Here is a 22581-nt window from a genome sequence, read left to right as displayed (position 1 = left end):
GGTATACAGATACAATTCCACATGAGAATCAGGCAATGTAAAAAAACAACAAATTGAGTCATTTATTTCTTATGAGGTTCTCATCCACTTCATTAGGAGATGTGCATCACAGACACCCAAATCCACATATTAAAAAAGGGAAATTACTACAGTACCCTTGGAACTGTTAAGCACAACTAATGGATGACTATGAACAACTCTAAAGGACAATTCATACTCCAACTAAAAATGCAACAATAAAAAGTATGGGGGTGGGGGAGTTTGTCCCTGGATGGTATTAGAAGCAATGATGCCTTTTCCAGTGGAAAATATTAGGAATGTTTGCAAGAAGCTGCCTGGTCCAAGACTCTTGAAAATATAAGGGATGAATCTGAAGGCACGGAGTCAAACAAGCAATGCTATATACTCTTCTCCTTGCTTTGTTTTATAATAAAGGTCAAAACCCCCCTTTGTAATGGACATAGTTAAAATCACATTCTTATATAAAATATTTATATATAAAATAAAATGAGGATTTTTCTTACGAAGATCAATAAAAGCAAGTTTGGGTGACAGAGCATGAGTCAGAGCTTGCACTGTAGCACAGGGGGGTTAATGTCCAAGTGCTGGATAAACAGGAGACTTATCTGGAGTGAGAAACTGCACCCAGAAAATTTAAAAAAAATGTAAAAAAAAAACAAAACAGCTAGGAGCCCTGCCCCTCAGGATCTACACTGCCCTCTGTGTCTTCATCATTGTAGATATTCTCTGCCTGCATAAAGAAAACAAAAGATAGGCTTATTAAAACAGCAATATAAGCATTTTATTTTCACCCAATTATAAATTCAGAAAACAATGGATCCAGAATAGTGTAAACTAAAACTTCTGTAGTTGTGCATTAACCAAAGAATGATGAATGCAATATAGTGTAAGTGTCTGGGTAAAATTATGTGACTATACGATGTCAAGAAATATATTCACTAACAAATTTGCAGTTAATTGTACATCATGTGGGTAATTTCTTTTTTAAAAATAAAGACAGTTCCCCTCCCATAGACAATTTCACATATATATTTATCCCTTTGAAGAGGAAGAAATATGCCCACTACCAAAATAAATCCCAAAGATATGGCACATTAGGAAAAAGGAAGCAATTTTGGGGGTGGGCTGTATGCAGGTACACATTCATTTTAAATTTTACTTAAGTCTCCTGATAGATATTTTACAGGCATTTGCAGGGGACCACTTATAAAATTAAACAAGACAGACAACTCACCATTTGCCAGACCTGCATAATATTGTCCTCGGACACTGAACAGATCACCCATGGCTCGTTGGGGTTCCATGAAAAGTCAGAGATTTTTGCTGTGTGCCCTCCGTGAATGAACTAAAGAAAAACAAAAATCACAATGACAAAAAAAAAAAGTCATAACCGCATAGACTTGGCCCTAATCCCTCTTTTTGTGTCAATTATATTTGTATTCTACTACAGACGCCTTGCCTAGTTGTGCATGAAGTATAAGACTGGTTGCCGATGTCTGGTGTACACTTGAGACACAAGGTTTCAAAAGTTCAACATTTTATTATAATTCGTTAAAAAGAAATTGGTGACTCCCGTGAGTCAAAATATTTAAAAAAAACATTTATAAATAAGTGAAAAAAAGTTAAAGGAAATGTGTAAATTAAAAAAAATAAAAAAAAATAAAAATACTGACAGTATTTATTATTCTCAGGTTTATACTAGAAGTTCAGTTTGCTATAAGCAGTTAATTCCTTGCTTCTATAGTTCGTATCTGCCTCTGATTGATTAGGGCTCAAAATGTATGTTAACTCCTGGGTCCCTCATTTCATAAAAGGGAATTGCAACAGTAAGGAGTATGTTACTACTTTAAAACCCTACCCTGTAGGTTTAAGAGATTCTTGTGAAACATTAGTGCACATTTCGGACACAAGTTATCACTAAACATTAGAAACTATTCTTATTTTATTTCTTTGTTTTGTGCATGAAAAATAAAGTCAGTGAGCTCATGACATCACACGCATTGTAAAATCCAAATTTCTATACTTACCAACAACTCAGGGGGTCCATCTTCTGCATCCTCTGGAGACTGCTCCTCTCCAATTTTACTGGAAAGAGAAAGACAGGTGAAAACAGGTCTATAGCCTTGCACATTTGGCCCACTATTATATTAAACTGGTGCACAGGAAAAATGCCCCCACCACACAGATGTTTGATATTACAAGACTGTTAAATGAAAACCACCCACATAAGAACAGCTTTAATCTTGTACACCACTCTTCATACTAATAATGTAGCTAGAAAGCTGGCAATACACAGGAGGCTTTATTGCTAGTTTCAGGACGTCCAGTAAAATTGTGCCCTCATTAGCTCTTTTGGCGAACTACATCTGACTAAATTACCACACAAAAAAAAACAGCTCTAGAATAGCTTGCCCAATTTTACATCCAATATTACAAAACTACATTGTCGAGGGGAGCTTAACTTCTATTAGGAAAGTTTGCTATATAAAAAATACAATTGCAGCAAGACAACCTTCATTGCTTACAATACATCTCCTCACATAATAGCCCAATAATTACTGGTCTGCACAATACCTTAAGTCCCAGACATTCAGTCTGCGGTCAGTACCACTAGATGCCAGAATAGTTTCATTGTGTGGAGACCACTGGACCTGCAGGTAATTGGAGATATTCACTTTATTAAAGTTATCCTGCGTAAAAATAAATTCAACTTTAAGATAAATTCAAATCAGAAAGAATTAGTTTGATATTCTGGAGAAGAAGGGCTCATACCTGAAAGATTTCATCCTTATGGGACTCAAAGGAATGTAATTTCAGTTTCAGATTGCGTAGGTCCCACAATGCCACCGTCTATGGAAGGTAAGGGAAATTGTTCAATCAGCATTAATAGGTATGTTCCACAATATTAAACTCAAAAAGCATCCAATTCAGTACTTTTTCATCACAGACTCAAGAGTATGGTAAGCAATAACAACAAAAGTAAACTAAACTACTCATTAACAGTTTGCATATTATAATATGACAATTTTATATACTGTAGCAGAAAATTCATCTACAGCTCTGTGTAAAATTATAAATCAGTGTCACTGTCCAGCCAAGCTTAACAATCTAGTCTCTGCTGCCCGAGACAAGTGGACAATTAACAAGTGAATAACTGAATATGAACCAGCATCCTTAACCTACTCTCTCTCTCAGGCTTGGTACACAGTGGAGCTTTCTCGTCCAAGCATCGGGCAGATCAGCCAACATACGACTGTTCGGTCGGAAGTCGGGTTAGAGTGTATAACGACACGATGGTCGAAAGTCGTCCAAAAGTGTCAATCGTTGAGTCATTTGGTTGGTCGTACTGTTTAATATTTTCATCCAAAACACCCAACGATCATGTAGTGTATAAATTTCCGATCAATCCACGAGCAGCTGCTGATTGTTCCTCAAGCTGCGACTCCTTTGGGGGCGTGCGTATGTAAATGTCTGATGCCTGTACCTGTCCCACGTGGTGCGGTGAACATGCTCTGCCTTTTATTTAAATTTCTTGGGGATATCGTTACAAGAACTTTATATGTCGTTTCAATGTGTACGAAATTTATGAAATTTAAATTTTTGCTCACAACAATATGGCTGTGAAAAGTCACTGGCCGGACAGTCGGTCTTTCGTTAATCGTTTAAAACGTGACTAGTGTGTACACATTAATCGTCCAAGCGATTGGACCTTCGGTCGAAGGTTTAGTCGTTTTAGATAATGCAATGGTTGAAAAATTCTTCAGTGTGTACCTAGCCTTAGAGACACATACTTCTAGATGAAAGCTATGTAACCCCATCTCTTAATTACATCTCGTCCTACTCCATCAATACTGATCAGATTGGTGATCCCTTATAACTGTCTCAATCTCCCCATTTGCTCCTCGTTTCACCTATGCCCTTTTCCCATAATATTGGAAGCTTTCACCCCCCCAGCTCTACCCTATGTTTTTACATCTAAATTTATATTCTCTAACATGTATGCTCCCGTTTTATGCGTGCTCTGTTTTCCCCAATGTACGGCACTGCTGAGTTGTGGCATCAGAACAGTCACTCAGTTCTCACCCAGTCTTAAAGTTGAGAAGTCTTATCTCATGCGACAAACACATTTTACAAACCAGTATGTAGAAGTCATGTGTGAAAAAGGTACAATCTTCCTGCTATCACAGAAGGTAATTTGAGCCAGATGCTATTAATCTAGTATTTGATCAGGTGCTACTACCTCTATATAAAAAAGCAAAACCTTTGACACTTTGGTCTGTTACCATGCCAAAGAGAAAAGACAGCTGCAATGATCTCAGAAAATAAATTGTTACTGGTCAGCAGTCTGGAAAGAGCCCAAAACTCAGCCAGAAGTTAGACCATATGATACACTGAGAAACCGCAAAGAATCCAAGAGCAACCTCCAGGGTTCTACAGTCCTCCTTCAACACAGTTAATGATCAGGTTACATATCATGAGACTATCATCAGAAAAAATACTCGACAAGTATGGCTTTCATGGAAAGGTAGCTGGGAACAAGCCCAACCTCAAACAAAAAAAATAAATTGCAGAACGGCTCAGGTTTGTAGAGCTGTATCTGAATGAAACAAGACTTTGGGAACAATACCCTCTGAACAGACAAGACGGAAGTGGATCTTAATGCACACCACCACAAGAACCTCATACCACCCCTTGTCTATCACTGATTGAGAGATGATGTTTTGGGGTTTATTTTGCATCTACAGAATCTCAACAACTCGCAGTCATTGAATCCACCATAAACTCCTGTTTATACCAGAGTATTCTAGAGAAAAACGGGACTGTCTAAAACAAACTTGGCTGAAACTGGACCAATCCAAGTTAAAATCCAGATCTCAATCCCATTGAGATGCTGTAGTGGGTGGGACCTTAGGAGAGGAGTGCATAAATGATTTAATCATCAATAAACTGAAGCAATGTTTTAAAGCTTTCCAGACACTGATAAACTCATAAAGAAAATGATTAACACAAGCTGCTGTCTCTAAAAGGCTGTTCTACAAAACACAAGATGTATTTTTGTATAGGATTTTTTTTTTTTTTTTTTTTATTAAACAAATGACAAAGTTTTGTATTATAAGATTAGATCAGATTTTAGAACTGCCCCGACAGGTTGTAAAAAAATAAAATAAATATGTCTAAAAGAGGATGTACTTTTTTCTACAGGCAGTATGTGTATGGCTCTATACACACACAAAATAAACAGAATATAATGGAGACGTTTCCCAGTGCTTATATATCAGCAAAGTGTTTATTCACATTTGAAAAGTGTGAAATCACTTGCATCAGTTTAAAATAAGCAGGTATTAGAATAATTGTGCAGGGTGAAAATGAGATTTTTGTAAAATTTGTTTATCTTAAACACAGTTGGGGGAACAACTCACCATGCGGTATAAAAGGGCACAGTGTGGAGTAAAGCACCAAAAAAACTTTTCTAGCCTGCTCCCCCTCCCCTCTATGCCCCCCTGGATGGAAAGCCTCAGTTATTTAACTTAAAAAGCCTCAAGTAGAGGGCGAAATCCAATCAACAGCACTGTCAGAACAAAGGGGTGGGAAACGCAGTGTTCCCCAGCTCTGCTAAGAGAAGCAGATTTTATGGCAATGCTCACATGAAAACATTCAAAAGCTGCCACATGGCGTCTTTAGAAGCAAAGAAATTAAGACGGCAGTATGTGGTAAACATGTTGACAGAAGACCTGGTAGCAGCATGACAACTTCTCGACAGAGGCCCTTTGCTGCGTCATCCAAGAAGCGCTAACCAACCTGGTGGAGTGAACAGTAAGGTTGTCAGGAATTGAAGATCCCTCGGAGAGATGAGCTTGATGAATAGTCACAGTAATCTATCTAGTGACTGTCTGCTTAGTGGCCGGCCACGCTTCCGACCATAGTACAAAACGAAGACTGTTTTGCGTACCAAAGCAGTGCGGTTCACATAGATCCACAAGGCTCTGACAACATCAAAGGGTAGAAGAGAATCCTGACTGCTGGAAGCAAATTCTGAGGTAACGCAGGAATAACAATATCCTACTTAATATGGAACTTAGAGACCACTTTAGGTTTAAAAAAAAAAAAAAAAAAAAAAAAAAGAAGAGGGCTTAGAACGCAAAAAACACCCAGTCCTTGTGATAAATGAGAAGAGTACACCTATAAAACAAAGCTGCCAGCTCAGAAACACACATGGCTGAAGAAATTACCAGTAAAAGAAAATCTTCCAAATGAGCAACTACAAGGAAACAGATGCCAAAAGGTTCAAAAGACGACTCCTGCAGTGCTGTGAGAACCAAGTTGAGGCCCCATGGAGCCACCAGTGGGACAAAGAGGGCCTGAACACGAAGGACCCCCTGAAGAAAAAAAAAAAAAAAAGTGTGAACATCTGGCATCAGAACCAGTCACCTCTAAAAGTAAACCAACAAGGAGAAACCCGGACATTAAGGGACACCACGCGCAAGCCCTTGTCCAGACCAACATGGTAGAACAGCAACACCATAGCCAAACAGGAGGAAGAAGTGGGAAACCCTTGCGTCTCACACAAACCAATGTATGTCTTCCAGATAATAATTACTAGCAGAAGTTGGTTTTCTGGCATTGATCATTGTCTGGATGACCCTTTCAGAGAGGCCAAGGTGTCCAAGAATCAAGGCTTCAAGTGCCAGTCAGACAAAGCCAGCCGTGCTAGACCAGACTACAAAAAAAAAAAAAAAAAAAAAAAATGGACCCTTGCTTAGAAGATCCACTCTGAGAGGAAGTCACCAAGATGATGTACATTCATGGGTCCGCGTACCAAGACCTTCTCGGCCTGTTGGGAGCCAGAATAATCCCTGGAAGCCTTGCATTTCCCAACACTCGAGGCGACATTGGGATTGGAGGGAATATGTACACAAGCCTATAATTGCAGAAAACAGTCATGGTGTTCACTAGAGACACCTGAAGCTCCCTTGTTCTACCACAATACCTGTCCACCTTGTGGTTCAGCCGAGAGGCCATCATGTAGACCCCACCTGTGCATAAATCTGGGTGAACACTTCCGGGTGGAGGGACCATTCCTCTGGGTGAATGGCATGCAGACTCAAGTAGTCGGCTTGCTAAATGGTCCACCACTTGTATAAAGACCGCTGAGATGGCTGGAACCGGCTGTTCCGCCAAACCACTTCTGGTTCCTCCTTGGTGGTTGATGTATGCTACAGCTGTCTGACTGAATCCAAATAGGTCAGTGCCGCAGCCGGGACTGTGCTTGGACCAGCGGATTTAACACCGTCCTTTGCTCAAGGACATGAATGGACAGCTTTGCCTTCTCCAGGGTCCAGAGCCCCTGCAAACAGAGATTCAGAGGCACTGCATTCCAGCCCAAGAGACTGATGTCTGTGGTCACTACGGTCCAATTACATACTGAGAAGGGGTGCCCGACAGATTTCTTGCCCGCAGCCACAACAGGGACAGACGGTTCGCTAGCGACAGTCGGAAAAACGATTTCCAATTGAAGATCCAACCTTGACCATTTGAAAGGTTCGAGAGTGGAGCTGCCTCGAAATAGGACACCATGCACTGAAGGATGCATATGCGCTTGGGAGACAGCAATGTCTTCAGCTGGTGCTGAATTATCCGAATCTTGTCCAGAGGCAAGAGGACCGTCTCTCACCTGGTGTCGAACAAGAGTCAGGAAAACCCTGCGCTGTGTAAGGACAAGGTTGGAATTCTAAAAATGAATCACCCAGCCACATAATTGCAGGGTCTCTGCCGTCAAGCGCAGATCAGTCCAAAAGTGAGGGTCAGATTCCACTTTTATCAAGAAATCGTTAAGGTATGGCAAGACTGTTACCCCTGTAGACCTAAATGCGCTGGTATGACAGCCATCACCTTTGTGAACTCCCACGGCACTGTAGCCAGTCCAAAAGTAGAGCCATGAATTGAAAGTGGGGTGGTCCCACGGCAAACATGAAAAGGTTGTGGTGGTCGGCCCAGATGGGTATACGAACATAAGCATCCTTGATATTCAAAGATACCAGGAACTTGTTACGTTTCATGGAATTGGTGACAGAACGAATGGAATCTATCTGAAAGCTGGGTACCCTCAAGTTGGCATTGAGATTTTAGGTTAACAATGGGGAAAAAAGATGCACATGGAAAACGTTTGAGTAATAACCCAAACCCCATTGTTCTTGTGGAAACAGGACAATGACTCCTGACCACTGGTCCCGAAAGAGCAGTAGTCTAGTGCCCACAAGTGTTCCGGGTGGGAGGAGAGAGTCATGAAGGTTGTTTGTCCACGGACTCCAGCATTACAGGGCAGAGAAGAGCACCAAAAGCCAAATAGATTTCAAAATCCCTTCACATTTCCTGGCCGTGCTGTCTTTAAAGTTAGCAGCACTCGGAAGGGGAAGGATAGTGGACTTCTCCAAATGTGTGGAATTAGTGGCGCTATATAAATAGCTGATGAAATGTGCAATGGACGAATCCACACTCGGGTGAATTTTCCATAACGCCACATCTATTTCTGGAAAAGAATAAGGCAGGCAAAACCTTCTCTGTATCAGATATCGCCTATCTGGTTTTGGACCTGAAACTTGACCCTCTTTCTGACAATGCCATTAAAGAAAACAAGCAAGAAACGCATGAGAGAGACTGTAGAAAACAGTCTATGTAACAGAGTGATCTAACAAATTACACACACACACTATAGCAACACCAACATATGTGTGTTTGAGTGTGTGAGGGAGCACCCACTATAGTTATAACAGGGTACAGTAACCTATGGCAGGAAACCAGCTAGTACTCCACATATACACAAAAAGAGTAAAGAAAAAGATAAAATCACTCAGTGACACAATCACATATGCAGAGAGAAATTCCTCCCTCAGGAATAATGAGTCTAAACACCATAGGCCGAGAGCGAAGTGCAATGGCAGGCTTGCAGTCTGAAAAGCCCGGTAGGCAGGGAGGAGTCTCTCTCCCAGTGAAACACCTCCTTCCTCTATTTCCCACCTGTAAAATGGTGCTCATATCCCTAATTGGTGGGAGCTGCGATTGTTACAACTCCGTACCAGCCCAAATGCCACTGCTGCCTGCTAATAAAAAGCTGTGTCTTCATACTGGATACAGAAGCGCCGGCAGCTCTGTCTCTGCCATGCTGTTTCCACGGCTCCCCGCGCAGCTGGCTCACGCTGCCCTGGAACAGCGGCTGGGGCCCTGCTCACTATTTCCCGGAGCCCTAATGGAGATCAGGGGGGAGACACACTAAAGCACCATCAGCGCTCTCCATGTCCTATAGCTGCGGCATTCACAGTGTGATCACTAAGTAGTTATAAAGACAGAAAAAATAAAATAAAGTGCCCACTCCAATTGCACCAATTTAAAAACTGAAGCTTTCCTTCCAGGGGGCATAGAGTGAGGAGAGCAGGCTAGAGAAGCCTTTTAGTGCCTTACTCCACACAGCGCCCTCTAAACCCCATGGTGAGCAGTGTCCCCCAACTGTTCGTATAACAGAAAAATTAAACAAAATCAGTTGCCAGTTTGAGATATTGTACAGCTGTTACTGCAAGACAAGTTCCATGTTTACCTTGTCTGCGGACCCAGTGGCCAAGATGAACTCGCTGTAGGGGTTGAAAGACAGGCAGTTGACTTCAGCTGTGTGAGCATCCACAGAGTGGCTAGGTTTTGATGTGTTGTTCGAACGGGTGTCCCATCTACAGACATAGGAGCAACAGGCCAATGATCATGTAATTATGTCAGAAAAGCCACAACATTAGAACAAAATGGGGAAATACACAAACATTCTCGGGATTGAAACACTGATTTGTTAGACCAACAATGCTAAACTCCTTCAATTGTGTTTGCAAATAAATATATATTAAAGCTTTTATATAAGAAATGTGTTTTTGGTTTACTAATGTGACCTTTATTAATGTTTTCTTACTCTGTATAGTTTCAAAATGCCTCACATTCAATCCCTCTCCAAAACCTGCCACTTCCACCTCCTGAGTATATCAAAGATCTGTCCCATCTTCACCATGGAAGCAACCAAACCTTTTGTTGTCAAAATTTCTCATCTTAATTACTGTATGCACCTCCTCTCTGACCTAGCAAAGTCTAACCTCAATGCCGCTGTCTGCCTTAATTTTCTATCCCTCCCTCAGCCATTTGCTACACTGGCTCCCCGTAGCATCCAGAACTAAATGTAAACTCCTCATCCTCACTGACAAAGCCCTAAGCCACCCCCCATCTCCAACCTCATCTTTCACCCACATACTTCCCGTTCTGCCCCAATAACCGCTGAGTAATAACCGTTATCATCCTGGTGGGAGTAGAGTAGCCTGTATGACATCACATTAATGTGCAGAATCATTGTAAAGTAAAGCTACTTTCACTCACTACATCCATCTGAACACAAATAATGAATTAAATATGCAAATCAACATTGAATTTTAATCTTGTTTTTTAAAGTTTAGGACCGAGTAGGATGTCACCATTAGAAATGTTAAACAGCTACAATGTGGAAAATTAAAAAAATTCTGACAGGATACTAGACAATGCGAGTTGAATTGAGTCTAGCTAGACAACTGCAGACTACTGAGCAATTATCTGCTGAAAGTTATACTGTCCGAGTCAACTATCAAGGCCCTGGTATTACAGATCCCCTACTTTCCCTGTTTGAGATTTGTGGTGAGAAAAAAAAAAGCAAAAGGAGATTAAAAAAGGTGGGCAAATGGCAAGTACAGTACTTACAACCAGGTTGGTCACCTAAGCTGAGGTACCATTGTAAAGATTGCAAAAACCACCACACTGGAGGTAGAAAATCCTGGACTGCAATCTGATTGTGAATCTTTCCAACATGGAGTTTACTAAAGATACATGTCTTCTCAAAGGCCTGGTACCTGCTCCTGTCATTCCAAGATTAAAATGCAATAATTTTGTGCAACAATGTATTTCAGATCTCATTCAGTGTTTCCCTTGTTTTAGATGCTTGTTTCGGATACCCCCTGTAATTCATTGTACATCCAAGTTTAAGAGTTGTCAGCATTTATGTAAGTACTGTGTCAACATAACTGCATTGCTTTTAAGAGCATATTTTATGTAAGTGTACAGGTATTTATTGGGGCATGATTAGGCATTTCTACTGAAAAGGGAGACTCTCCTACCGAGCCCGACGTTTTCAAAATGTGTGGTTTATATTGATATCTGCAAAGCACACCACAAAGGGTCTGTCATACCCTGAAATAAAGGGGCCCTTCCCATTTATCTGTCATGGTGAAAACCAGAGGTGGATGGGTGGGCGAGTGGAAAGGCCAATCACATGCAGCATTCAAGAGATTTGGCCCATTTAGATTTAAGATGCTTAAAATTAGTTTGCCAGTTCTGTATTATAAATCCAGTCCTGAGAAAATAACTGGCTTGGGCGAGTGGCCACCTTAGGAAAAAAAACATTCCTATGCTGCAGTGCGACTTTAGAAAACACATACATGACTGATCCGCAAGGTACCTATTTTACCAGATCACCACACTTACATCATGAGTTTCTGGTCATCTGCCACTGATCCAAATAGAGACTCGTGCAATAAGTGCCAGGAAACATCTTCCACCACTGCAGTATGTCCTGTGAAGATAGTCTTGGCATCCACCACCTTTCCCTCTTTAGGGACAGCACTGATGTCCCATAAACAAATTGTCTACAAGCAGAGAATACAAATATATAAAGTAATACAATGGCAACTAGAGTAGCATTTTATAAACAAACATGTCACTCGGAGATGGTAAAGACGCCAAACACTCACATGGTCATCAGATGCACTAAGAAGGTTTCCACTAAGGTTAGGGTTCCAGGATAAACCATATCCTTCCTTTTGATGCCCACGAAGCCGGAGGTCTGGATTACATTCGCCTGAAGGATCTGCACAATAATAAGCATAAATCCAGTTAAGAACCCCACACTTCAATAACTATCAGCAAATGAAGGTGTAGCTCACATGGAGCAATGGGATTTAAAGCATGTAAATTTTGATGCGAACTAAACATTGTAACATACAGATACAGATACATAACATAAACATACAGATTCTTGCATTCCATTTCTGAAGTCCATTTTTAAATCATATTGCTTTATCCCAATCAGTAATGTATCATTGATGATCATTTACCCACCCCAAATTAAATATTTACTTTGCAGATATTCAGAGCCATGCTGTATACCAGTACAACTAAACTGGTGCTCACCTGGTTTTGATGGGTGTTTAGTATAGTCAAACACAAGGACGTCACTGGATGGGGTTTTAGTTGCAATGATGCAGGGGTTCTGTGGCATGTAGCGAGCTCTGTTCACCTCTCCCTCGTGGTTTATTTTGATCTCTATCTCTATTTTCCCACTGACAGAACCAAAGCCTCCAAACTCTGGGGATATTATAAATAGTATTAAGCTACACCTTAATATAAAAAAAAACAAAAACAAAAAAAAAAAAAAAAAACACAACACAATTTTCCAAAGTAAAAAAAAAATTATAATTATATTTTTCATCTGATAGTTCAAAGCAACAGTACCACATACAATTATTTTTTTCCCCTTTTAAATAGCAAGTAACTTTTAAGCATGAACCGGATAGTAATTTTTATTCGCTGCCCCATACATAGGATCTCCTTTTCAAACTATCTCTGGAGGCTGCAAACATATGGCTGCCAGTTACACTCACAGCATGTCATGTGAAGGCAGTACAGAGCTCAGAGGGCTGTTTGAAAGCCTCTCTGCTCACTACTTCATGTGACTGGTTGCCATAGTAGTCACATGACAGCAGATTTAAAGAAATAGCAGTGTGAGTAAACAAGAGAAAAAAATTGGCAAACACCAACATTTCTTATAGCTTGTTAGTGGTTTTTGTTATTTTAATACAAAATACTCTCACTTGATGAAGGAAGAACCATCTGAGGTCCATCCGCAGAGCAATATCTGGTCAGTACACCAGGACCATCTGGCCCTGTCAGGGGCTTTGATCAGCTTTGTTTTACCTTCAGCCTGAACTTGCTGAGGATCTTAAGACTTAAGAGTTGGGAAACCAATAGAGAATCTTCAAACTGCCACATAATGGCTAGTGCACTGATGAGAAAAGCTCAAGAGTCTTTGAGTCCTACCTGTAGGACTCAAGAAGTTTGCAATTTAGTTGTGAAGCTAACAGCTCCATCTCTGGGGACATCTAGGCACACCTCTTGTGTATTTCTGGAAGGTAGATGGACAAGAATCCAAGACTGATCCCTCATTGCTGGGAGCTGCGGGTTCCTCCCTTGGTGGTTTAGATAAGCCACTGCAGTGGGCTCATTAAGTCCCAAAATGCTAGGCCCTTGATAAGCCAAGCCCAATTGCTCATAGGCAGATAAATAGTGGGGTCATTCCACATCAGATCACAATGGGGAAAAAAAAGCCCCCACCCATCTCTGAATTTAACGATTTTTTTTTTAGTTCAGACGATGTCCAAAAAACGATTTCTGCAAAATATCTTGATTGTCTGACCATTGCCTTCCGAAATATGGATTTCTCAATGTATTACACAATGATCTAATCGTGGCTTATTTGTTCCAATTTATTTAAAGTATCATAGGTGTTCTTAAGGAATAACCATGAAATTTGGTCCCCCAAAGTAACTTTTCCTCTATAATTCAAAAAAACCAAACCAAATTACTGTATCTGTCTTACATTTCGAGGTACAGCAAAAATGCAAGCTTTTGGAACAGAATTAAAGACGCTAGGTTAAATCAACATTTGATATTCCAATTTAAAACATTTTTTGGGGGATGCTTAACATACATTACTACAACAAGAAAAAAAATCACTTTCAAAGTGGAGAAAAAAAAAATAATGAAGTTGACATTCAACAACATTGTTGTACTATATAAATACTTTACACAAGAAACCTTGACATTTAAAAACTTAAAACATAACTGAAGTTGAGTCAATCATTTTCTCCTTGTTTGGAACCTGTTGTAACAGTCTAATTTTCCTTAATGTGTCAACATACAGTGTATACTGCCTTCCAGCTCTTCCTTGGATTGTAGGCACTTCCATTACAGAGGACGTGACTAAAGGGAACAAAACACTTCTCTTGAAGGCTAGGACAACACATTTCATGGTTGGTTTCATTCCATGAAGTATACCAGCACATCTTGTTTCTACTCATTACATTGAATAATATAGCCAATGTACCAGATGTTATCGTACACTGCTGCTATAAATGTTCCAGGTCACTCGTCTACATTTTTTGTGACTGGTCGTAGTGACATGAACTCTGGTTTCTGTTGTCTTCATATCGTCTGATGACAAGCAGTATATATGTGTAGCTCATTATTATTAATAGGCCGAAATCTGTGATGAGAATGTGTCCCTTCGAGTCTTTGCCGTTTCTAGGCGGCTATGCAGCTTGGGGTTTTGCAGTCTTGAATTTCACTTTGTGACACGTAGAAATACGTGCACATTTTTATTTGTCCAGTTATACAGGTCCAAAAGGTGTAAAGATGTGATGGGTTTCCACCTCTTGCAGACTGGTGTGACTAGAGGTTTAACTGCCCCTCCTATGCTGTCACAGACTCTTACCATGAGATGTGGCAAAAAAAAAAAAATTCCATTCTGCTTGAATATTGAAGTCATCCTTAAGGAAGCATAAGTTCAAAAGTTTTTGCAGTTATTGTATTGTGCACTAGCACTAAAGTAGATAACATAGTCCAATATTGGTAATAGTTCCAATAAGTGTTTCATAACTACCGTAATAAAGGCATGCACAGTTATGGCTACATGGTCACAAGTATGACTTATAAAGCACAGGCTCACACAGTTTAAAGTGTCACAATCATCTTGCCTAAAATATACAGCAAATGGGTGGAGTGTTGCTTGTGAAGTGTCCAGTGGAATCCTTGATTTACACCCGGATATATGAATGAATAATTTTCTGCAAAATCTAGTAACCCAATAGCGTCTGTTTCTGGTAGAATGGTTTCCGTCAACTAGCGCAAGTATTCAGCCTGGGACTTAACTGTGGACTGTTCAATCATCAATAGCACTCCAATTAAAAATAACTTCATGAAATTGTTCCACAGCACTAGTGATTGTAACCAATTTACTTTGGTCAGTGTGGACCTACTGCTTATAGACAATTGTGTCACCATCCATGTCACCATCATAAAAAAAGTTTTTAAACTATTTTCTGAAGTGCTTCCAGACCTGGGCATTTGCACATTAATGAAGCATTCAAGTTTTTGAGACCGAAGAACAAACAAGGATTTCAGTTCTTTGTAAACCATCTTTAGTGGTAGACCAGCTACCAATAATTTTAAGTTTTGGCGAGTTTCACAAACACATAGAATGTATACCTCTTACAGCAACACTAATGCACCACGGAGGTCGTAAGGAACAAAACTGTCTTTGAAAGCAAGATAAAGGTCTAAGTTTACTAGGAGTAGCCTTTTCTGTTCGTGAATTCTTTTTCCTCCTGGAACTTTGACAGCAACAAAATTTTGCTTTCCAGGGCACATCAAGAATGTTCATCTTCGTAAAACTGCTGTATCTGATGAACAATTTATAAAAGGACTTTCCCTCTATATTTTTAGGATACTGCCAGTATGCCATGGGTTTCTTTAAGTTTTCTTGATTGTTTTACCATGTATTCTGTGACATTAAATTCATTTGCAGTCTACTTAATTGTCCAGCTGGTGCCAGTTATTTTTATTACTTCTTGTCATAGCACCGCTTCACATTTTTGCATTAATTCATATATCAGACTCTGTAAATCATCACAACCTGAACATTTGCTTAGTTTCTGGGGTGATTCTAGTGATGTGGTAGGAAGAGAATATTTGAGTAAGCTTGTCTTGAATGGCTGTACTTGTTTGCTGTCTTTCAGCATATGCCTCCCAGTGTCTTCTCTTTACCCCATGCAATTTCACTGGTGTACATCCAAGCTTTGTAATACTTTCATTCAGCTCATCTGTTCCTGCAGGTTCAGTTAAACTCTTCGCCAGGGATTCAACTTCTTCTGTTGGCATATCTATGTCTGTTTGTTCTTCACAATGCGACAGTTGAATTCTGCATTTTAGGTAAACTTTCTGTCCTGGCTTAACAGCATCAAGTTGACACTCACCATGCTCAGTGACACAGCTCTTAAGCTTTTTCGTGAGGCAAGAAAGGATTACAACATGTTTTCTGAAATTCTTTATAGTTTAACAGCAGTACCTTTTCATGATAGTAGCAGAGTGAGGGCTGGCTGCATTTGAAACTTCAGTTCTCAGAATCAAAAATTATTTTTCTTCATCTGTAAAGTGGTCCCGGCTATGTAATCCAGTGAGTTTTGAGTAGATAATAATATGACAGTATTTAAAAGACTACCAAATGTACACTTTGGAGGAGCAGCTGCCATGATCTTTCTGTCTGTCACCCTCTTTCTCTGGAAAGTTTCAATTATGAAAGGGAAGCTTTCTGGTCCAAAAGATTGCATTTTTGCTGTGACTTGAAAAGTAGGGTAAATACAGTAATTTGGTTTGGACTCGGGAGGAAATGTTAACTTATGGGGCCAAAATTTGTGGCGATTCTTTAACAAACACCTGTGATACTTCAAATAAACTGGAATAAATAAGTTTTGATTAGTAAGTCATTTAATACACTGAAAAATCTCTATTCTAGGAACTAATGGCCAGACAGTCAAGATATTTGGCAGCAATTGTTTTTTAGACATCCTCTCAACTAAAAAAATTTTTGTTTAAAATCTGAGATGGGTGGTGGACACACCTGGTTGAACGGACATGAAGTAATCCAGTGGTGAGCTCCAAAGACACTGAAAGACAAAAGGGGACATGATGGTAAAGATAGCCTGCCCCTAAACATTGAAGGCTGGCACCCATGTATATGCCCATAGATGAGACTGATGCTTCCACCACTCCAGCGGTCCTGTAGAGGATGAGACATTCAAAAATGCCATTCTTCAAAGGCAAGAGTATGACTTGGATGGTGTAGGTGTAGATTTAAGCATAAAAGACTGTCTTCAGAGTAGAGACCATAGCTTACCCCACTATTCGCATTCAGTACCAAAAGGGTCATGCATGGTTTGGTCAGAATAGGAGAAATAAAAAAAAAAAAATTGGTTCACAAAAGGCCTATTAGTTCCAAACAGTTGCTGAAGCAAGCTGAAAAATTCACCCAGGAGAACCATGGAAGTCAAAAGAACAAGGGAGGACTGTGGTCTGTCAATTATCCAACCCATGGACTCAATGTCTGGATGCTCAAGATTTTGAAGAGCCAGTTTCTTGGCACATGCCTTCACTTTCAGGTAAGCAACGATCAAAATCCCTTGGCAACAGAGAACCACCATAATGGCCATGATCCATGAAGTCAAGGACAAGCCAAAGGTGTTGGGGCAAACTAGAGAAAGCATTGATGATGCTCTCAGGCAGGGATCTGTTAGTATGCGACCTTCATGTCCAGGAAACTCCAGATACTACCTTTATATCTCATGGAATTTAAGGTTTTCAGTCTTGCATCACTCTTGTGGAATAAACAAGTTAAGGGCTTTTATGTTCAGGCCAGATCAGATGGAATCACCCTTTTGAGCACCAGAAAAACATTGAGTAGATAACTTAAATTCTGACAGAGCTTCTGAATCGTCCTTGGATGCACTGTCAATATCTTTAAAATTAAACCACCTACTTGCTTGAGGATGGGTCTACTATAGAGTAATCAGATATGTTGTCCAGGAGTTTAAATTGCAAGGTAGGAGAACACTTGTGCTTTGGGGAAGGTCCTCAAGATTCCTAGAAAGGTTGAAGACTGATTGGATCAAGGACCTGGACAAGTTTCCGAGAAGGAAATAGAGAATATATTTGGGCCTGACCCTGCAGATATTGAAGTGTACAAACAAGCCAAGGACCAGGTTGATTCAGAGATTGATATCTCTGCCCTGAGGTTGCGGTTTGAGGGGACACAGACATGGAACAAAGAGAGGCCAGGCTGTTCTGCAACTAATTGCTATGCCGAATACTGTAGTAAACTGCTCTCATACCACAGCAGAGTTCCCTGTGTGCATGGTGGTGGCATAAAACATGCAGGACCCAACTTATACTACCCTTGTTGCCACCACCTCAGGTGAAATTGTTTAGCCATGCTACTCCTAATTAAAGATTAAACATTATGGTGCTTTCTGTAACAAACAAAAAAAATTCCTGCATCTCGCCTCTGTCAAAGTTTCCTGAACTACCTGATAACAGTTTAAGTGTGCCAGGAAGACACCACAGTAGACAAATGAAGCAACCATTTCCTGGTGATACCTGGGAAGGAACCATGAGGAACAACAAAGGCTCTCTCCTTCAAGTTGTGCCACTAGGGAACTCTACTGCCAGGCACAAAAGAAAATACCCAGAACCAGAATAGCAAAAAAAAAAAAAGTGCAAGTGGGGCAACAGTGTTACAAACAAACATCTTACAGAGGAATCATTTTTCATAATTTTGCCAAAAACTGGAGAAATAAACTAACCAAACCATGCTATTATAAAAGTATGAAAGATATATAAATAGATGTCTTACTGGAGAAAAATCTAATCTATACTCACCTCCTTTCTCACTGTCATAATGAGAGGCATCAAACTGAGCATCATCATTAGGAAGTTGAACACTAGCAATCACTAAGTGATTCTGTTCATCAGAAGTGTGTGTTCCAAGAACCAGGCGGTGGACGCTGAAGTCTTTCCCTTCTGGTCTGTGAAAATAAAATACTGTTAACAGAAACAGAGAAAGTGGGAAATCACTATATCTAAAGTGCCAAGGAAGAAAAACAGTGTGCATTGCACTCTCTCTGGAAACTTTCTATGTGTGTATAAGGGAGTAAAATGCAAAGCTTACCTGGTGACATCTGGGAGCCACTGTGCTGTTAAGCTAGGCCACTCCAGGGCATGAGTCATTACCAAGTCATAGAGGAAGGGGGTGTTCTTCTTCCATATCTTGTATTCCTCGTTTATGACCCGCTCCTCAACAGCATCATCAAACGCAGCTGTACCCGGTAAAGAGAAGAGAGGGACAAAAGAGAATGAGGTACAGTATACGGACCTGGAGAGCTCTGTTCACCAGGAGGGCACCCAGTGTGCCACCCCGAGAACTGCACACCTTCTCCAGAGTTACTGCCCTGCGAGCGCCCATACGACGATGCCATCCATGCTCCCCGAAACCAGGTACCAAGGGATGTCGGCTCTGGCCTCACACCTTTCTTTACAGTATTACTAGGTTTCCCGAAACTAATGAGATTCCCGGTGCACGCTGCACAAGAGCCGTGAACTTTCTCCACACTTACCCTCCTTATCGGCCATGGTTGCCAGGACCTGCACTTCTACGGCCTTTTCGGCAGAGTGGCTCTCCCTTCGCTATTAGCACTGTTTCCCCCCGGTCAAAGCCCTGGTTGTGGGGCCAGCTCCTCCCCTGTGTCCCCGGTCTCCGCTCTGCTCCTCCCGCTATTGTTTCCCGCCTCCCCGTATCTCGGAGTCGCGCACCTTCGCGCCAATGTAGGCCAATCGGAATTGTAACAGGAGGAACTACTGCGCCCAATCGAGAAGTTACGCGTCACAAAGGAGGTGCACCCGCAGGCCTGCGTGTGCGGCTTCCAGACCGAGCGTGCAGCCGAGTGGGCGTGGCCTACCATATCCATGACAACCCAGGAATATCCAGGGCAACGGAGTGGCTGCATGGGACAGTCTCAGTCAGTGAATGAGAGAGAAGCAGGATGCCGTGGGCTATAGACTTGCCTGCAGCTAACGGGAGTCAGCGCGCTGTGATAATGTATTCCTGCTACCCAAATAGTACTGGTGTAACCCGTGTCTTTCCTAACATCAGTTGCTTAAACGCTGTAGAGCAGAGAGTCCTTGGCCAGGCTCATTGTAGTACTTTTCCCATGTGCTGGTAATAACAGGATAACTTTATAGCATTCGGTTTCGCTGTCCTTAGTTTATCCAAGTGCATTTTAGTTTAGTTAATCTTTTCTTTATGACGGGGCATTTTTTTCTGTTAGCATTTTTAATAAATATTTGTCTTTATTAGAATTCCATGGACTAGGTTGGACAAAAATAGCAAAGCAAAAACACGTTTTCCTTTAGCAGAATGGACAAAGACAGTGACATGTGTCACCCTTAGAGATGCATGATCTTCCTCAGTTCTTTTTCTTGTTCTTTCTTCATAAGTGAGAATATGGCTCTTGCCCATTGTGTATTTTTTTTATAATCTCGTTTTACACAAAACGAAGGACGGCGTAGGCTGTCTCATGGAGTGTGGCTCTGGATATTTCACTCCCACCAGCTGCCCCTAAAGTGAGTATCCCTCAGTGGGCTCATGTAAGGGTTGGTCAATGCTGTGCATCCTGCATCATTGTCAGTCCTCCTCCCCTACACACCATATTGTCTGGGGCAGGGAGGGCTGAATGGCAGCCATGCATATCAGCACGCATTTTAAACAAGTGTTGCAACCCCATTTGGGCTGTTTAAGTTTTTGGTCATGTCCTTTGGAACAACAAATGCTCCTGCGTTCTTCCAGCGACTGGTCAATGACCTGCTAGAGGGCAAGGAGGGACATGCAGTTGCCTACCTGGATGACATTGTGGTGTTCAGCCAGACCCGGGAGGAGCACCTGATCCATCTGAAGAGTGTGTTAGGCTGAAATACTGAGGCAGGTCTGACTATCAAGCCAGAGAAGTGCCAGCTTGGCATGCGTGAAGTGCAGTACTTGGGGCCCCCTTTAGGGGGAGGAACCCTCCGCCCAGAGCCGGGCAAAGTAGAGGCTATCACGGTGTGGCCAACCCCTACCACAAAAAAGCAGGTCATGTGTTTCTTAGGTACAGCTGGGTATTATCAAAATTCGTGGCCCATTATAGCACCCTAGCCAAACCTCTGACTGACTTAACAAAAAAGAAGCTACCACATGTGGTTAATTGGACAGTGGATTGTGAGAATGCATTTACAGCTTTGAAATCTGCTTTGGCCCAGTCCCCTGTTCTACAGGTCCCAGATTTCAAATGGAGGTTTATAGTACAAACCGATGCGTCTAACTATGGACTAGGAGCTGTCCTTAGCCAGGTGACATCGCAGGGGGAGGAGCACCTTATCATTTTCCTAAGTAGAAAACTACTCCCCCTGGGAGGTGGCATATGCTACCATTGAACGAGAGTGCCTAGCCATCATATGGGCACTGCAAAATCTACAGCCTTGCCTGTATGGATGGGATTTCACCATTATTACTGACCATAATTCTCTAAGATGGCTGAATAGAGTTTCTGGGGATAATGGAAAATTTTAAGATGGAGTCTAATTCGGCAACAATACAACTTCACCATTCAGCACCTGGATCAGACAATGGAAATGCAGATAGCCTGTCGCGGCACGGGGCAGACGTGGTGAATGGGTAGGAGAGACAGTAACAGGGCACAGTTCTCTGTGCCCTAGTTTAGGGGGAGTTGTGATGAAATATAGTATATCTAATGACTGATTCTTATTTTCTGTTGAATTTATGTATAACACTGAATATTTTATGTAACCTTTCAAAGTGTATTTTGTTAACTGACCTGAGTGTGACCTAGGCAAGTGTCAATGGTCTTTTGAAAGTAGCCAGGTCCAGAGACAGATAAGATCTCTAAGTAGATTGTGTATGCAGAGGAGTTAGACTTAGCTAGGCCGAATGAACATAGGTGAAGAACTCAGGTCTTGGGAAATGCCAGGTCTCAGGACATCCATAATTTACTTCGAAAGCCCTGTGTCATGTCGGGCATCCATCTAACTTAGGTGAAAATAAAATTCCTAAGGTGGGAGTGAAGAGCCAAGAAGAAATGGTCTAAAAATACCTTGTATCAGTACAGTGTTAATTTATTTGAGGGAGTCTATCAAGACTGAAATGTTGCATCCATCTCAATTGTGTTCCCTCACACATCAGGTCTTAACTAGTAATTAGTAACTGATTTGATTTCCTATTTTATTTTCTGAAACTCATTTGTGCAAGATATTGTATGTCTTTGTTAATAATTTTTGTAAATAAGCCTTGGAAATATTTTTCAGATTAAGTTTATTTAATCTAGCGTATTATTCCGTGATTCTTTGTGAATTTACCAAGCCCAGGGAGGCTCATGCTACATGTGTATGTGATTTAAGTGTGAAACATTAATAAGTGGTTATGGTGAACATAAGGACACCATAATAAATCCTTCGTGGTGGCAGAGAAGGTGCATTCATTGTTAATTAACTAAGGTACCACCAGTCATGATCAGCTGTTCAGATTGCTGTATCTGGGACAGGCTGCGGTGTTCGTGACATATTAGTTTGGAGTTTTCTTCTTATGTGATTTTGCCCTGGGTGCTCCAGCTTCTCCCACAGTCCAGAAACATTCTGGTAGATCGACATTCTCTGTAAAGCATTGAGTAATATGTTGGCGTTAGACAAAGATAATAATATTCATAATATCCCCCTAAGGAACTTCCAGTTTCAGATGCACTCATCTGGCCTGTTGTCAGCTCTGCAAGTTTTCACCATGGTCATGGTCTCTATGGC

General features: G+C 41.1%; 1 protein-coding gene across 2 annotated transcripts; it reads right to left on the bottom strand.

The window, feature by feature from the left end:
- Positions 1-38: 38 nt before the first annotated feature.
- Positions 39-19605, bottom strand: RBBP4 (RB binding protein 4, chromatin remodeling factor). Of its 2 annotated transcripts, none has more exons than XM_075195235.1 (12): positions 19353-19605; positions 18908-19055; positions 18619-18764; positions 12262-12435; positions 11823-11938; positions 11557-11717; positions 9611-9737; positions 2794-2871; positions 2596-2711; positions 2049-2106; positions 1256-1366; positions 39-751 (listed from the first exon to the last, which is right to left on the bottom strand). In XM_075195235.1, the coding sequence occupies exons 1-12, from the start codon at positions 19366-19368 to the stop codon at positions 686-688; spliced, it is 1317 nt and encodes a 438-aa protein (XP_075051336.1). In that variant the 5' UTR covers positions 19369-19605; the 3' UTR covers positions 39-685. The 2 variants fall into 2 exon arrangements, with proteins under 2 accessions (XP_075051336.1, XP_075051337.1); XM_075195236.1 differs by having other exon boundaries at positions 2596-2672; positions 19353-19602.
- Positions 19606-22581: the final 2976 nt, after the last annotated feature.

This window comes from Mixophyes fleayi, chromosome 2 (genome assembly GCF_038048845.1).
Source record: "Mixophyes fleayi isolate aMixFle1 chromosome 2, aMixFle1.hap1, whole genome shotgun sequence".
In the NCBI taxonomy this organism is placed as follows: Eukaryota; Metazoa; Chordata; class Amphibia; order Anura; family Limnodynastidae; genus Mixophyes; species Mixophyes fleayi.
The sequence above is the reverse complement of the archived record's forward strand: the minus strand, read 5'-3'. Positions and strand labels throughout refer to the sequence as shown.

What these genes read in the sequence shown, in the direction of transcription:
- RBBP4 (XM_075195235.1), bottom strand. An exon ending in TTATGACAGTGAGAAAGGAG is followed by an intron (nt 12,436 to 18,618) that starts GTGAGTATAGAT and finishes TAATATCCCCAG; the next exon opens with AGTTTGGAGGCTTTGGTTCT. An exon ending in CTGAATGTCTGGGACTTAAG is followed by an intron (nt 2,107 to 2,595) that starts GTATTGTGCAGA and finishes TTCTCTTTCCAG; the next exon opens with TAAAATTGGAGAGGAGCAGT.